General features: G+C 26.3%; 1 protein-coding gene across 2 annotated transcripts; it reads right to left on the bottom strand.

The window, feature by feature from the left end:
• Positions 1 to 9370: 9370 nt before the first annotated feature.
• On the bottom strand, positions 9371 to 12529 carry LOC125575043 (protein RGF1 INDUCIBLE TRANSCRIPTION FACTOR 1-like). 2 transcript variants are annotated; one of them, XM_048738604.1, is made up of 4 exons: positions 11556 to 12529; positions 10799 to 10882; positions 10581 to 10718; positions 9371 to 9906 (listed from the first exon to the last, which is right to left on the bottom strand). In XM_048738604.1, the coding sequence occupies exons 1-4, from the start codon at positions 11766 to 11768 to the stop codon at positions 9610 to 9612; spliced, it is 732 nt and encodes a 243-aa protein (XP_048594561.1). In that variant the 5' UTR covers positions 11769 to 12529; the 3' UTR covers positions 9371 to 9609. The 2 variants fall into 2 exon arrangements, with proteins under 2 accessions (XP_048594561.1, XP_048594562.1); XM_048738605.1 differs by having other exon boundaries at positions 10799 to 10873; positions 11556 to 12120.
• Positions 12530 to 14055: the final 1526 nt, after the last annotated feature.

The following is a 14055-nucleotide window of genomic DNA, read 5'->3' as shown; positions in this document are numbered from 1 at the left end:
TTCAGAAGTGAATTTTTAAGTCTTGTATATGCATGTTTCCCTTGTTAACATAAATCCCTTTATCTCCGCTTGCAATTGTTATCTCCTTGAAGTAAGTTTGCTTTCGTTATCGGAGCTTTTTGTATATCTTATTGTATCTCAAAAACAGGGGTTTTTCACATTTATAACTAAGGTGGATAGTCAGTGTCATGCGCATAGAGGGGACATCCTAAGAAAACTCGATAAAATCAAAAAGCTCGATAAAATAAATAAAAATATTTTGAATTGCTCATTGATTTACTATATTTTCTCTATATAATTACGTGGGTCTATAAGAGAGTGAAACCTACACATTGCAAAAATCGACATCATATTGACATCATGTAGGTTCCATTTACATAAATGATTGAGTAAATGGTCAAAACCTTATATCATGCATATCATATGCCTTAACTCTATCTCACTTTCTTGTGGAACAAATATTCCAAAATGAAACTCACTGCTATAGTTGTTTATAATCAAAACCCTATTACCGTTATAAAGGTTTGATTTAAGCAGGTTGATACAACATTCCTCAACACGCAAACATTTATCTTGTTAATAGGTGAGGGGAATGTGGCGCCAACTGAACAATAATAAACAGATTGTGTGGTGTAAAGTGATCAGTTTTCTGGACAATGATGGTTTTTATTCGCAAGGAATTCAACTCCCAAGATCATGTAATCGATGAATATACAACGGAATCTATCGCCTTTACATGCAGAATGTGAAACTTTGATTTAAACCACAAAGTGCATTATAACCCTACAACTAACAGATGTTATGTTTGCAACAAACTAGTGTCAATTAGTGAAAAAAGTGTCTACAACGAAAGAAGAGCTAGCTTTTGCATCTAATATAGAAGAAATCCCATGATTCAAGACGTTCATTCCTCAGTTCACTATCCAACATATTTCAATAGCGAAAAATACAATGGAGGACAGACTTGCACATAGTAGTCGGTGTTCCCACTCAATTATGTACTTTGTGGGTTTTATAACACCTGCATGAGTTTTTAAAATGGTGTCTAGTTCGAATCAGGCTACTTTTATCTTGATTTTTGTTGTCAAAATATTTTGAAATCTTTGATGTTTTCAAGTGCGACCAACATTTTTAATTTTTACCTTTAAAACATTTTATTGTGTATACATTTTTATTCATGCATTCCACTGCAATAATTCTTAGTACTTACGCTTTTATCGGAAAGTTTTGCTTTCGTTGATTACATTATATAGTGTTGAAGAATTACTAAATCATTGATTTTTAAAAATGTACTGAAAATTCTACATAAAAAGAATCTAAAACATGTTAAATTAACTCTTTGTAGAAAAATATATTATTTCCAACGGAAATCAAACTTTACAAGTAATGCTTAACTAGATGTTTTTTGCACCATGTGCAGAAATAAGACTTTTAGAATTTTAATTATATTTGAAAATATATTTTTAATTAGATTTTATTATTTCCTTACAATATTTTATTTTATTTTATTTATATGTAAAATTCAAGATAAAAATAATTTATATTTAAATTTATATGTATAGTATATATCTATATATTTAAAATTATAATCTTGGAAAGATTTTGTTTCTATTTTTTTTGTTAAAAAGTTCTGTAAAAATAAGAGAAAATTATGTTAGGTATATAAACTATCAAGACAAAACAAATAATATTTCTAAAATTTGTAGATATTAAAATAAAACTAATGGTATTGGGATTCAAAATTTCAATGTTTTTAAAAAGTTGCAGATATTTTTGAAGAATTGTTTAGTAATAAAATTATAAAATAGAATTAAATAATATTTCGAAAATTGTAAGACATTATTATATTTCTATTTTTACTATTATATTATTTATTATTATATTAATGATGATTTATGAGTTATTATCATATTTTAAAAAAATTACCAAAAATATAAATATTTATTAAATGTAAATATTCATATCACAATTAGATTCAAGCCATATCATCATTGTTAGTCTGTCATGTCATCATTTTTGTTTCAAAATCATTGTTCTGATGATAAATAACAAATCATTTTTCAAATAATATCTAAGGGATATAACTTGGAGATCAGACCGAATTGTTTACTTAGTATTCTTCCAGGAAACTAGTGCTTAATATAACTAGTATTTTTTTATTTTATTTTTTCCGAAGCTTAATATAACTGCTATTTCTTCCATTTTCTCCTCTTTTGGCATATTTTATTTACAAGTTTTGCTTTATTTATTTGTAAATATAGTGCAACGTTAATGCCAACAATAAGAAATGAAAAGACAAAATTTGGTTTTAATATCTTATATATTAAAACAGAAGTCACAACCTTGATTCATGTGTGATTTTTTTTTTTTTAAATAGATCTAATGAACATATTCCTATAAAGTCATGTTATGTTTAATATATAATCTTATCATTTAAATTTTTAGTCTACCAAAATATTTTATTGGACTATCAATAATTAGATTTAAACAATAGATGATCCATTGGAGTTATAGATAGTATAAATTAATAGATATAATTTAATATTGTAATATTATACCTCTATATGCTAAATATTTAAATATTTGTCGATGTTAAATTTTAAAATTATAAAGATTTTTTTTAAATAACAAAAATTATATTATCTAACAATGATTAATCTTTACTACCTTAAACCAATGAAAACGAATTTTAGACTATATAGATTATTTTAAAAATTAAACAAAAACTAAATATTTAATTATTTACTCAATAATATAAATCTATGAAGCGAAAATTTTAAATTTTTAAAAACTTGATAAATATGTGAAATGTTACAATATATTTGAATATGACAATAAAACAATATTTTACTAATTTTGATATATATAGTTACGATTTTAATAATGAAATAATAATCCAAAAATATTTATAGAAGAAGATACAAATACATGTGAAAATTTGAAATAATCTATTCAATGAAAAAAATATACAGTAAACTTATTATGTTTTAAAAATTGATATACACATATATATTATATAATATATACTAATTTAGAATTGAAAATAAAATATTTATATAAAAATAAATGAGAACAAAAATCTGTGCAATCGTGCGGATCGAGATCTAGTTAATGTTGGGTTGGATGGAGATGGTATGGTACAGAGTAGGATGAGGGCCGAACGGAATCTTCTATATACATTATTGCATAACTAAATAACGTTTTATATAGATATTTTCGACGATAGAGAAAGGTATCTTAGTGGACTGCAGCTAAAGGCTATATGACTAACACCCACACCTTACTGTTTCCTATCTGATCGACTACCTCGAACCTCTTCTGCCTTAAGTACAGACTGTACAGGTGATGCTTATCCAAGGTCATATAAATATGTAGAAATGTATTAGTTATGGAAACATATTATATTAATATATATATATTTGTTAGATTTTCATTCAACACTTACTTTTTTCAACTATCCATTAAGTTCAACAAAATCCAGTTGATAAGATGGTTATTGTGGATAACCCCTCCTATTAAGACTTATTCTTGGATTCAACCCCTAAAGTGAACCTCTAGGTTCACCAAGAGGTTCACCAACCAATAGGATTTCATTATTTCAAATTCGATATCTTTTAAAAAAGGAAATAAAATATTGTCAATTTATATTATATTTTTAAAATAAAAGGTAAGAAATAAAAAATAATAGTAATTACAAAAAAAAAAAGAATTAAAAAAAAAATATTTTTAGGGTTTCGGATTTAGGGTTAGCGATTAGGATTTAGGGTTTAGTGTTTTGCTGACGACGTTAAAAATATATTTTTTTTAAAAAAAAAATTTTTGTAACTACTATTTTTTTTTACCTTTTTATTTTAAAAACATAATATAACTTGACAATATTTTGTTTCCCTTTTTAAAAGATATCGAATTTAAAATAATGAAATCTTATTGGTTGGTGAACCTAGAGGTTCATCCTAGGAGGTGAACCCAAGAATAACTCTCCTATTAATTCAGTCTGACTCACATTAAAAAAAAAAATATATATATATATATATATATATATATATATATATATATATTATGCATGAACCCTTTTGTAAAAAGGGTTAACACATATTAGGACTGCACACAAATATTCCTTACTTATTTATATATGTTACTTTTTGATATATATATATATATATATCTTTTTATATAAAGTATATCTGTTATACTATACAAGACAAGTAACAAAAATGTTTTTAAAAAAAATTGAAACTCGGCTTGATATTACTACTTATGACTGAAATATAATATAATTAGACTATAAGACCGGAAACCTTAAAATAAAAATGATATTTCTTTATTAGAAGTAGATAATATTTTCATGTCATAATTTCTTCTTTATAAGAAGTAAAAATATTATGTTTGGAGTAACTCTCTTGTTTGTTTCAAGTAGAATAAACAAAAACAGCTTTCATATCCCTCTCTAATAGAATATCATCTAGCAATTAATTTTTATAAACTTAGAAATATTTTCAAATAATTCACAAGTACTTGAAAGAAACAAGTAATTGAGTGAGACAAGTAAATTGCAAGTAACATATTTTTGACAAATACTCGAAATAATAAGTATTTGTTTCGACAAGTCAAGTACAAGTTCAAAATACTCGCATAAAGCAAACAAATATCAAATATACATAAAATAGAAAGTACTCGGCGGCTTGCACATTGCCCTAACACAGATATTTAACCCACGAGATATATGTAATAAATTATAACTTTCAAAACTTACTTATAAAAGATGAAATTATCTAATGTTTAAGAAAAAACTAGCTTGTCTATCGAATTCTTAATTGTATCCACTAAATTAATACATACAGTCTCAATATGTATTGAGAGGACATCTATCGATCTTAGACATGTCATAACCCATACTAGACCCTTCATTAATGTGTAGAGTGCCGAGAGATTTATGCGATAGCCTTGGATACTGAATAGTTCTTCTCCCAAATGATCTTGGTGGATCCACCCTAGGCTACTTGGCTCTTTATACATGTAATACTTCTTTCGTCGACAATGGCAAACTCTTGAATCTAGTTTGAATATGTAATCAAATCACAACCAGTTTATGATAAATAAAGTAATACTCTCTTTTAGATTTCTTTAATTTATTTGTAAAATATTCATAATATAAAAAATATTCTTATAACATTTTTAAGAGTTGACTGAAATATTTCGCCATCACTACTCTTATGAGTAGATTTTGATATTTGAACAGTTTTAAGATCATCAAGTCTATATATAAGTTTTGTTCACGTGTTGTAATGTTCTCATAAAAATTTAAACCGTTTCCAAATTAATACAGATCATGCTTTCAATTTTCTGTACTCTCAATTGATATCAATAATAAATAATCAACTAATTATTAAAGATATTTTAATAATTTTTGAGAGTTAAGAAAAAAAATATTCTTCAGAAAACAGGAGAAATGATAAAAAAAAACAAACAAAAATTAATTCAAATACAATTTAATAATAGTAATAATTAAGATCTATGTGCCCGTTTCTTTCTCAAAACACATATATTCCTGCAATAGACTTATCTTTAGAAACATGTATTCAGCGCAAGGCCATTGCATTTGCATGTGGAAAGAACATGAACGAATTCTTGACAGAGAAATACACGTGTCAATAGCCCACTTTGCCCTCTGTACGCCAATGGCCTTGTCTGTTGCATAACTTGTTACAAATATGGAAACCTAATACCAGAAAAATATACGAAGAAGTGGGCCGACCATGTGTTTTTCTATGCTCATCAATACCTGCAAAGACGTATTTTTGGTTGAACCTGTAGGTTCAATAACCAACAAAATTTAATTATTTTATATTTGAAATCTTTTTAAAAAAAAATAAAATATTTTCAAGTTATATAATGTTTAAAAATAATAATCATAATACCAGTTACAAAAAAAAACTTTTAACATTATCAGCAAAATAATAAATCATAATTCCTAAACTCTTGGGTAAACCCTAAACTCTTGGATAAATCATAAACTCTAAATTAAAAACACTAAACGCTAAAACACTCAAGGGTTTGGGTTTAAGATTTTTGGTCTAGTGTTTTAGTGTTTAGTGTTTTTGATTTAGAGTTTGAGATTTATTCAAGAATTTATGGTTTACCCAAAGGTTTAGAGTTTAGGATTTAAGATTTAATGTTTTGCTGACGACGTTAAAATATATATATATTTTTTAAATTCTTTTTTTGTAACTTCTATTATTATTATTATTTTTTTACTTTTTAATTTTAAAAATATAATATTTTCTTTTCTAAAAGATATCAAATATAAAATAACGAAATCTTATTGATTGGTGAACCTAAATGTTCACTCTAGGGAGTAAACCCAAAAATAACTATATGCAAATACCTTTTATTATTTTCTATTTTTTTTTTTGCGTAATTAGATGTACTATACTTTAACTGTGCCTTAATTTTTCCTCAAAATTTTATACAAATGTGGAATTCTTTTCGTAGCTGACGCTTCGTGCTCTAAAGATTTTCAAAAGCCACTCACTAAAAACCACTTCAACGCCTTTTACAGAAAAAAAAAAGATTAACACTTCAACGAGACAAGAAATATTTTTTTTTTGGGTAAAAGACCATAAAGAATTGGCGGTAGATTACAGACAAAATAAAATCTCCCTATACATTAAAAGAGAAGTCACTTTAGTGATTTCTGATGACGTATCGCTAATTGGTGAAGTTTCAAAAAACTTGTTATAATTTGATTGGTCGATTGTTTTTAATTTTTATTTATTTAAATTAGATCTAAAAATTAAGGTAAGTCTAAAAAAATTTAACATCACTTGCCATATAATCTAAAGAATATTACAAATAACAATTTATGTCAACTAAATCTCGAAATTATAGAAAGATTAATAATATTATATTTTATTACTTTTAATATTTATAAACTATAAAATATAATGAACAAATTTTAATATAAGATAATTATAATAGTTTTATATTCTACTTGATGAATTGTATTCGAATATAATTATATAATAATTATTTTAAATATTACAAAATCCAAACATGTTTATTAATATGATTTTTAAATTATTTATCGTTGTTTACAGAATAAATTTATCAGAATTTTAAAATTATTTATATAATGTTATAAATTATTTATAAAAATATAAATCCTACTATATATTGATTTAGAAGTCACATAAGTGATTTTTTAATACGTGTTGATCATAAATAAACTCTTCAAATTGTTATAATTTGATTGACCGATGATTTTTAATTTTATTTATTATAATTATATCTAAAAGGAAATGATAATTCAACTACCACTTTCCAAATAATCTACATAATATTAGAAATAATTATTTATGGTAACTAATTGTTGAAACTATGAAAGAGTAATAATGCGATCAATTTTTTATATATTTATAAATTACATAAAATAATACACAAAAGTGTTTATTAGAATTGATATAATGATTTTATATTCGTATAGAAAGAATTATATTTGTATATAAAGTATCATAATGACTATTAATGTCTAATAATTAAATGCATGCTTTATAAATCATTTATAAAATTATAAATACATTTATAAAATTATAAATACATTTATAAAAATAAGACGTTTTAAATTATTATAAGAGGTTCTAAGTCACTTATAGAAGCTTATACATTAATTTATAAAATGTATTTTGAAAATTTATCCTCCTATTACAATATTTTGAATTTTTTTCATTTTAATGGTAAAATTCCTCAACTATGTTTACTTATCGTAGAAACCCCTAAACTAAAGATTTACTGGTAGTAATAGTAATTATGACCAGTTGCAATCAACTGACGAGATATCTTCTTTCCTAATATTATGCATTTAATATTTAAATATATTTATATATATATATAACAAGATTGAGTTACCAAAATTATGTATATATTATAATCAGAATAGTTTAAAAAAATTATTAGAAGATATTCTATCTCATAGCTGAATTAAAATTTATTAGAGGATATTATATCTCATAGTTTCTCTTGAAAATTAGGTCAGTTAGAAGCTTAAACTATTTTGCTATATAGATATCGCGCCACCCCCATTAGTTTCACACATCTATCTTTTAAGTTTTTACATGTTTTTGATCGTTATAATTTAAATTCTACTTTTGTGATCTTGCGCAGGTTTATGATAATCAATAAGTAACTCATAGACGGGAACACCATTACTGGTAATTTTATGGGGGATTCTTCTTCTCCATGTTTTATCTCTATCAATATTTTTGCATCAGTAATGATTCAACTAACAAAAAGAGACGACTATGTTTATCCAGGAACTGATCATCCCTTTCGAAAAAGGTAATTCTTTTTTTTATAAAGTTAAATCACTTATCAAGAATATAATATAAGTATGTATGCTAATCAAGTGCAATTTATTTATTGTGTGTAATCCTCTTCGGTACGTCTGAGAGCCAAAGGTAATCTCAAAGCTTTTTAAAAACTTTTAAACTCATTGATGTTGTCCTATCAATTATATAATTTGTTATCTTTTGGGAATTGTTTACATCTTTAAATATTTTGGTTAGAATTACCTCTATTCTGACTCAAAGCTTAGAGAAGGAAACCGTAAATCATCTCTGCTGTTGCAATGAAACCAATGATAATAAATCTCAGATAATTCAAATTTCTCTTTTATATTTCATGGCTGATTTTTTATTGGGGTTATGCGTGAAATATATATTTTTTTCTCAATTATATTTTTCTGATGTTTTAAGATTAGTATATTCTTGGAAATAACTTTTTATCTATTTATTTTGATTAAAATATATTTAATTAAATTTTATAAAATTAATAGAAATTTTTTTTAGGTACATAATTATCAAAACGTAAAACTAAATAATATTTCTGAGATTTGTAGATATTAAAAAGAAACTAATGGTAATGAGGTTAGAAAATTACAAATTTTTAAAGAATTGCATAAATTTTTGAAGATTTGTTTAGGAAATAAAAATTATAAAATTATTTAAAATAGTTAAATATTACTATATTTTTATTTCTACTATTATATTATTAGTTGTTATATTAATGTTGATTTATAAGTCATTATTATATTCTAAAAGCCTTACCAAAACTATAAAAACACTAAATATATATGTTCATGTACAATTAGTTTCAAATCATGTTATCATTATTTATTATTTTCTTTCAAAATCAATATGATGATTAATTGATTATATACATATTATTTTCATGACGCAGCTGAGACTTTTCAAGTGTCCTCGTGAAAACCTGTAGTCGACTCTTCCATCTCCCAATGAAAATTACCCAAACTACGAGTCCACTTTTTAATACTCCACCCAGATTTTATTCATGAAGAAACCAAATTTTCCTTAAATAAACGTAAAAAGTGATTCCACGTTAGCACAAAAAAAACGAAGATTAATAAATAAACCATGATACAAAAAATTAAAAATAAACCAAAAACATTTTGGTGATAAACTTATGAAGAGTACTAATGGTTTTATCGTACCCATTACAAGATATACCTAATAAAAGAAACACGATACACACACATATATAGTGCTTATTTTAAAATATAGTAGCATTTTTGCTTATGATTTTATTGTTCTTGAACTATGAAAAAGGAGCCCTATGAGGAGCACCTTTTCTTCTGCTACCAAGTGAAAGAACCATCCCAGGCGAGTAATTACTCTCTTTTTTCGTCTTCCTTTTCTCCTTCTTGTTACTATTGTTACCCTGCTCCCACTGATCTGACATCACCATAATATCGTCGGTATCTTCCTCCATTGTTGATATCTCTCCGAGCTGATCGTGTCCATCCATTCTCAAACTTGAAAATGTGAAATCCGATTCATCGATTCTATAGAGAATGCTTGATAAATCATCTCCTTGATATTGTAAGTAATCCACCTACACATATTATTAAAGTTTAAAACATTGATAGGTAATAAATATAATACGAGATGCAGCTAATATTGGAAATGATAGTTCATAAACCTAGGACAGTGCCCACTTTGTACTTTCACATGTGTTTAAGATAATTAAACAATGAAACACATAATCCGAGGAAAAATATACATGATTATTATAAAGAAGAGAAAAACAGCTGTTTTCACATTTGTTTTTCCATCTTTAGAATAATGATTTGTTTAAAAAATTTGATGTCATATATTTAGTTGAAAGTTGAAGCAATCATTCTATTATATTATTTTTTTTTAAAAATTACTCGAATAAAAACAATAAACAAGTGAATCTCATGAACTAATGGGACTCACTTTGTCATTCCTGGGTCAACTATGTCAGCATCTTATAACTAAATTCCATGCTTTTTACTAGTTAGTATTACGAATCAAAAGTTTTCATGTTTTTTCTTAAAGCCGTTTTGATGGAAAGGTTTTCATAGAGTATTTTAACAATACAAAATCTGAATAAAAATATGAAATAAAGAGAAGAAAGGTTCTCAATCAACTATTAAATAGGTATAATATAATATATATTATGCTATATTGTTTAGAATTTTTTAGGATACTACGTAATGGAGATGATCTTAGGATTCAAAAATAATGTGCATTAATTAAAGTTACCTTGCAAGAGAGCGAACAAAAGTGGAATGGTTCTTGGAGGATTCTATCACAAGTGAAGCAAACATTTGAAGAGACCTTAGCTCTTGATTGTGGTCTTTGGTTTATGAATATCACTTTGGCTCCATTAATTGTATATGGCTGAATATAAAATTTAACAATTAGAGACAAACTTTGTCAACAATGTCAACAGTAAGGCTTCTAAGAGTAGCTAGGATCACCTGAATATATGAACAATCAATGAGCTTCTCAAGATCACTCAGCCGAACGACATCGTGGTATACATATCGTCTCACCTGCCAATTCTTAAACAAGAGGGATTAATAGCTAGAATATAAACTATTGGGGTAATAACATTCCTAATTGCATCAGAAAACTTCTTGCTTTACTTACCTGAAGCACAACAGGGTGACTACAAAGAATAAATAACATTTGCTAATCTTATAATTAGAGCCATGATTTTGGATCTGCACCTATAGTTGTTTTGGAGTATAGTGAATAAAATGATATATAACGATATAAAAACAAACTGTGGAAAGAAGTAAATGGAAGTGAAGGAAAAGGAATTTGGTCAAAGCTTTGATGTTCTTTGAAAGCAACAACTCAAGAGAAGTTGAACAGAGAGAAGACAATAAATTTAAAGGAACCAAGCAAATCTGAAAAGATAAAGAATATATAAAAGATGAGAAAAAGATACATACTATATATAGAAACAAACCAAATCAAAATAATAGACAATTCAAGTCCAATACTATCAATGATATATACATACATGATATAGTGTTTACATTCTGGATTTTGCTTTTGAACTTCTATAGTGATCAGAGATATCACATGTCTAGAGCAAGTGAGTTAAATCTGACATATAGGGTTACACATATACGATTCAATTAGATTAAATATGCAGAGAAAATTTGGGAAGATGACTTAAAGGGTCAATTTCAGTGCGAATGAACCAATTTTTGTGGGAAAAATTACCTGTAGAAGAGGATGAGAGCGATGTGAAGTGAGGCAGTGAGGACAAACACTGAGACAACAGAGCAAGCAAAATACGTTCTTCTCGCTTTTACGGCGACTCTCGTGGATCCCACAGCTCGAGAAGAAAGTTTCCGCCATTAGTCCTTCAAGCCATGCAGGTTTCCTCGGCAACATCATCATCATATCTTCCTCCTCATGACCTTCTCTCATCATTTTAGATTTATCTGACAAGACCCAGATGGAAAAAGAAGTAGAAGAGACTGAGATTTTGACTGTGAGCTTTGGGCCTGGTGTTTTCTTAGTTTGGAGAGTGTATGAAGAAGAGTGAGTGTGAATGTTTATATAATGTGTGGATTGTATTGTATACGTGTATGTGTGTATATATGTATATATGAATGTATGGGCTTTGTGTTATGTAAAGGAGGTTACAGAATTATTGTCGCTACGTATAGAGAGAGAAAGTGTTGTTGGGTGGGAGAGCAAGAGAGAGAATGTCTTTTATTGAGAAGACGAAATGTTCCCACAAAGATCAAATCTTTTTTTTTTCTCCATTGAGAGAGAAGAGAAAAGAGAGAAGAGGAGAGATGTGAGTGTGACAAAGTGTCATTTATCAAATGGACAAGAGAAATTAAAACTTTTTTTTGAACAAAGAAATTAAAACTTTTTTTTTTAAGAAATTAAAACTTTTTTTTTGTAACTTAAGAAATTAAGAAATTAAAACTTTTAAACAAAATTTTCTATTGGGCAGAAACACACAATCACCGAATTCGAAATTCGAAGTTTATGATTTACCTTTACATGGAACCAAATTATTGGAACTGAGATCTTCACGAGGGGGTTATCTTTTGATCTTTTGAAACTTAAAGTAAATAAAATTTCAAAATAAGTCATGAATGTATATCCCTTTCTGTGTATTTATTATGATATATTTTCATGAAGGGACAAAAGTGTCTCAGAGGATTAGTTTGTTACTTTGGAGGCATCTAAGGTTAATTTACCTTTTACGATTGTGTGACTCATGTTTCCCTTCGCTCACCCTACCAAAAAATGTTACAAGAAGAAGAAACCTACCAAAAAGAAGAAAGAAGAGTTTCAATTGTTAAAAAGATTTATAGGATTCACATTTTAAATAATTTACATCATTTACTTATAACAACTACAATCATTCATGGAGGTGCTTAGATGTAAATTTGGAGTGATAATTTAAACATGTGTCATATAATGGCTACAATAATTTTGACCATACGCTTAAATTTCACACCATGTAGAATTTAAAATTGTATATCAACAAATTCTATGAAAGCTATACAATTTAAGAACGTTTAGCGCCACCACCTGATATTTACATCTACTTTTCAAAGATGTAGAAGAATCAGCATGGTTTTTGTCATTTATCGTTAATAGATATCATTGAGAAATTACACCCAAAAAAAGATATCATAGAGAATTTGATAAAGAATAACAAACAGTTTACAAAAGATTAAAAAAAAAAACAGTTTACAAAAGATATATCCGACCGACAAATAACACCGAACATCGACATTTTCATATTTTGTATATTTTCTCTGCATGGTTTTGTTGTATATATGCACACATTATTTGAGACTTATTCTGGGTTGGTACGTACTACAAGAATTTAAAATGTAATATATTTTAAGAAAAATCGATTTACCCCAACTTCTGAATGTATTTGATGTAACAAAACAAATTGGTGGGTGAACTTGTTTTTTTTTTTTTTGCCATGACTACGTTGGACGCATGGATGAATGCTTATGTGATATACTCGTATTCTAGCTAGGTTTTGAGAAACAAATACACCTTATGTATACGGAACTTTGATTTAATGTTTTAAGCTTTTTACAATATTAAAAAAATTATATATATATGTTTATTACTTTTTAATTTTATCAATTAAATTTCATCATTCATAATTTTACATTTTAATTTATGCTTTAACGTTATAACTAAATATAATGATTATAGTCGAGAATATGATTCAATTAATCAAAAACAAATCTAAACATGAATGATTTTAATATTGATAAAATAAGTACTATTTTGTGGTGGTACAAAAGAACCGCTTAATTAGAAAATAAAATCACCAGCCAATCATGCGTATTTAGGACAATGTCATATCTCCTATATATGAAATGAAGATCTTTTAAAAAATTGTTATCTTAATTTTATATTAATTGGAAAATTATCTTGCTTACAACATCTCCAAAAGACATTATACAACTTCAAATATGAAGTTTTTTTATCTCTAAAAAAAAATTTCAAAACTTCAAATTTAAAGTTTTGAGGAGTAAAACTATATATTTGAAGTTTCACTACTCAAAACTTCAAATTTGAAGTTTCATATTTTTATTTGCATTTTGGTCCCTACAATCACATATCACCTTTATAATTCATAAATATTTTCTCGTTTATTGTTTTAATCCTTAAAAAAATTATATCTCATAAATATTTTAAACTTTGTTTACAGATTTTAAATTTTAAA

The sequence above is a fragment of the Brassica napus genome, chromosome A8, assembly GCF_020379485.1.
Source record: "Brassica napus cultivar Da-Ae chromosome A8, Da-Ae, whole genome shotgun sequence".
Lineage (NCBI taxonomy): Eukaryota > Viridiplantae > Streptophyta > Magnoliopsida > Brassicales > Brassicaceae > Brassica > Brassica napus.
Note: the sequence above shows the minus strand (reverse complement) of the source record. Positions and strands in the feature narration are given on the sequence as shown.